The following is a 2,840-nucleotide window of genomic DNA, read 5'->3' on the forward strand; positions in this document are numbered from 1 at the left end:
TAATACACATCACGCACTGTGGCAGCGTCTCCTAAGGTGGGGCAGTAAACCAGCCAATCCTGTGCCTTGTTTCGCTCGCATGACGACGTTGTCTCCTCTCTGGAGCAAATGTTTGAAAAATGTCAGAGAGGAATGCAGCTAATGATACAGCGGAGGCAAGTCCTTAAAAGTGTGAGAACAATTCTTCAAAGAAAATAAATAAATGCACATGGTTGAATCATATTTCTCTTCTTTCCGCAGCGTGAGTGTATCTCCGTGCACGTTGGTCAGGCCGCTGTCCAGATTGGCAATGCCTGCTGGGAGCTTTACTGCCTGGAACATGGGATCCAGCCGGATGGACAGATGCCCAGCAACAAGACCATTGGAGGAGGAGATGACTCCTTCAGCACCTTCTTTAGTGAGACCGGAGCTGGAAAGCACGTCCCCAGAGCTGTTTTTGTCGACCTGGAGCCCACTGTCATCGGTAAACTGTTGTGAAAAGTAGAAACCACGGTTACTCTGATTTCCTTAAAATCATAACTCTTGAGTCATTTCTGACTGACTCTGTCTCTTCAGATGAAGTACGCACTGGAAGCTACCGCCAGCTGTTCCACCCTGAGCAGCTGATCACTGGTAAAGAGGATGCTGCCAACAACTACGCCCGTGGACACTACACCATTGGCAAAGAGATCATTGACCTGGTGCTGGACAGGATCCGCAAACTGGTGGGTAACTTTACATCAGGAGTTAAACTTTTATTAATTTTGACAAACGTCAGACTAAATCCTAATATTGTCTCTCATATTTAATCCGTCAACCTCTCTGTCTTCAGGCTGACCAGTGCACTGGTCTTCAAGGCTTCCTGGTTTTCCACAGCTTCGGAGGTGGCACCGGCTCTGGCTTCACCTCACTGCTGATGGAGCGTCTGTCCGTCGACTACGGTAAGAAGTCCAAGCTGGAGTTCTCCATCTACCCAGCCCCCCAGGTGTCCACCGCTGTGGTGGAGCCCTACAATGCCATCCTGACCACCCACACCACCCTGGAGCACTCTGACTGTGCCTTCATGGTAGATAATGAGGCCATCTACGATATCTGCCGCAGGAACCTCGATATCGAGCATCCCTCCTACATCAACCTGAACAGGTTGATGAGTCAGATTGTGTCCTCCATCACTGCTTCCCTCCGTTTCGATGGTGCCCTCAATGTTGATCTGACCGAGTTCCAGACCAACTTGGTGCCATATCCCCGTATCCACTTCCCTATGGTCACCTACGCTCCTGTCATCTCTGCCGAGAAGGCCTACCATGAGCAATTAACGGTGTCTGAGATCACAAATGCCTGCTTCGAGCCAGCCAATCAGATGGTGAAATGTGACCCTCGCCACGGTAAATACATGGCCTGCTGCCTCCTGTACCGTGGAGATGTGGTGCCCAAAGATGTCAACGCTGCCATCGGCACCATCAAGACCAAACGCACCATCCAGTTTGTGGACTGGTGCCCCACTGGTTTCAAGGTCGGCATCAACTACCAGCCGCCCACTGTGGTTCCTGGTGGAGACCTGGCCAAGGTCCAGAGGGCTGTGTGCATGCTGAGCAACACCACCGCCATCGCTGAGGCCTGGGCTCGCCTTGACCACAAGTTTGATCTGATGTACGCCAAGCGTGCCTTCGTTCACTGGTATGTGGGTGAGGGCATGGAGGAGGGAGAGTTCTCTGAGGCCAGAGAGGATATGGCAGCTCTGGAGAAAGATTACGAAGAGGTCGGAGCTGATAGTTTGGGAGAGGATGATGAGGAGGAAGGGGATTATTAAACACATGCATTCCCTTGTATTTTCCTGAGCATTGTCATTTTGTTCTTAATAAATTGTGTTCGTTGACTGCAGTATTGTTTCCTTTATTTAAAAAAATTTTTTCAATAAAGTGTCAGTGAGGCTTTAACAACATTGAATCTGCAAATTATTTGTCTCAACAGCTACATTTAACGCACAGTAAAACCATAAACATATATAGTTTAACATCGTACTTTAGAGGTCGGCACCCATTAATACATACCAAGGGAATATAACACTCCCGGCTCTAATCCATGCTCCCGAGAGGATGAATCCTGATGACTCTTCTAACGATCCTTTTCATCTGTCATTTGTTTCAACACACATAGAATGGATTGTGTTCATTTTGGTGTAGATGTTGACTGTTTGTTTCAACATATGCTGTTATAATGTTTTTATTAGGCACCTTCATGTAGAGAAGACTTTTGCTCTGTAGGAAATCCATGGCTTCACCCAGGTCGCTGAGTTTGCATCAGATGAAATTAAGCATCATATGTCAATATTACTTAAAGGCCAATTTTTGTCGGATTTTGGGGAATTTTTTTGCAGAAATGGAAAATAATATTCAAATTATTTTTTCATTTGTGCATAATCACCTGGAAATAAATCCGTAACCTTAGAATGAGTTCTTTCTGTCTATTTGGACTGGATCCACCTCCACAGATCGGCCATATTGCAGCACCGTGCTACAGTAGCTCAGAATGGACAAACCAAACTAGAGAGGGCCTTTTGCTATTTTCATGTTACCTGAAGGCTGCTGTAGGTTCTCCTACATGCTCGGAGTGGAGATGTGCCGAGGGATACTTAGTTGGTTGCAACCTCACCACCAGATGCCACCAAATCCGACACACTGCACTTTTAAATTTGATTTATTTTAAGTAAAGTTAGGTAAATAATCCTAAAACACAAAGTAGTCTGAGTAAATTTGACCATCTAAGAGTGAGTATATTCTCAGAATATGGGAGAAAAATGCTAGAAAAGTTTACAAGTACTTGAGAATATCCTTAGTAAAAGTTGCAAAGAATTCTTGTGT

General features: G+C 46.0%; 1 protein-coding gene across 1 annotated transcript; it reads left to right on the forward strand.

Moving 5' to 3' along the window:
* The first annotated feature begins 272 nt into the window (after positions 1-272).
* LOC118098957 (tubulin alpha-1C chain) lies at positions 273-1,835 on the forward strand. The gene is made up of 3 exons (XM_035143251.2): positions 273-463; positions 556-704; positions 812-1,835. The coding sequence occupies exons 1-3, from the start codon at positions 343-345 to the stop codon at positions 1,787-1,789; spliced, it is 1,248 nt and encodes a 415-aa protein (XP_034999142.1). The 5' UTR covers positions 273-342; the 3' UTR covers positions 1,790-1,835.
* Positions 1,836-2,840: the final 1,005 nt, after the last annotated feature.

The sequence above is a fragment of the Hippoglossus stenolepis genome, chromosome 19 (genome assembly GCF_022539355.2).
Source record: "Hippoglossus stenolepis isolate QCI-W04-F060 chromosome 19, HSTE1.2, whole genome shotgun sequence".
NCBI classification, from domain to species: domain Eukaryota; kingdom Metazoa; phylum Chordata; class Actinopteri; order Pleuronectiformes; family Pleuronectidae; genus Hippoglossus; species Hippoglossus stenolepis.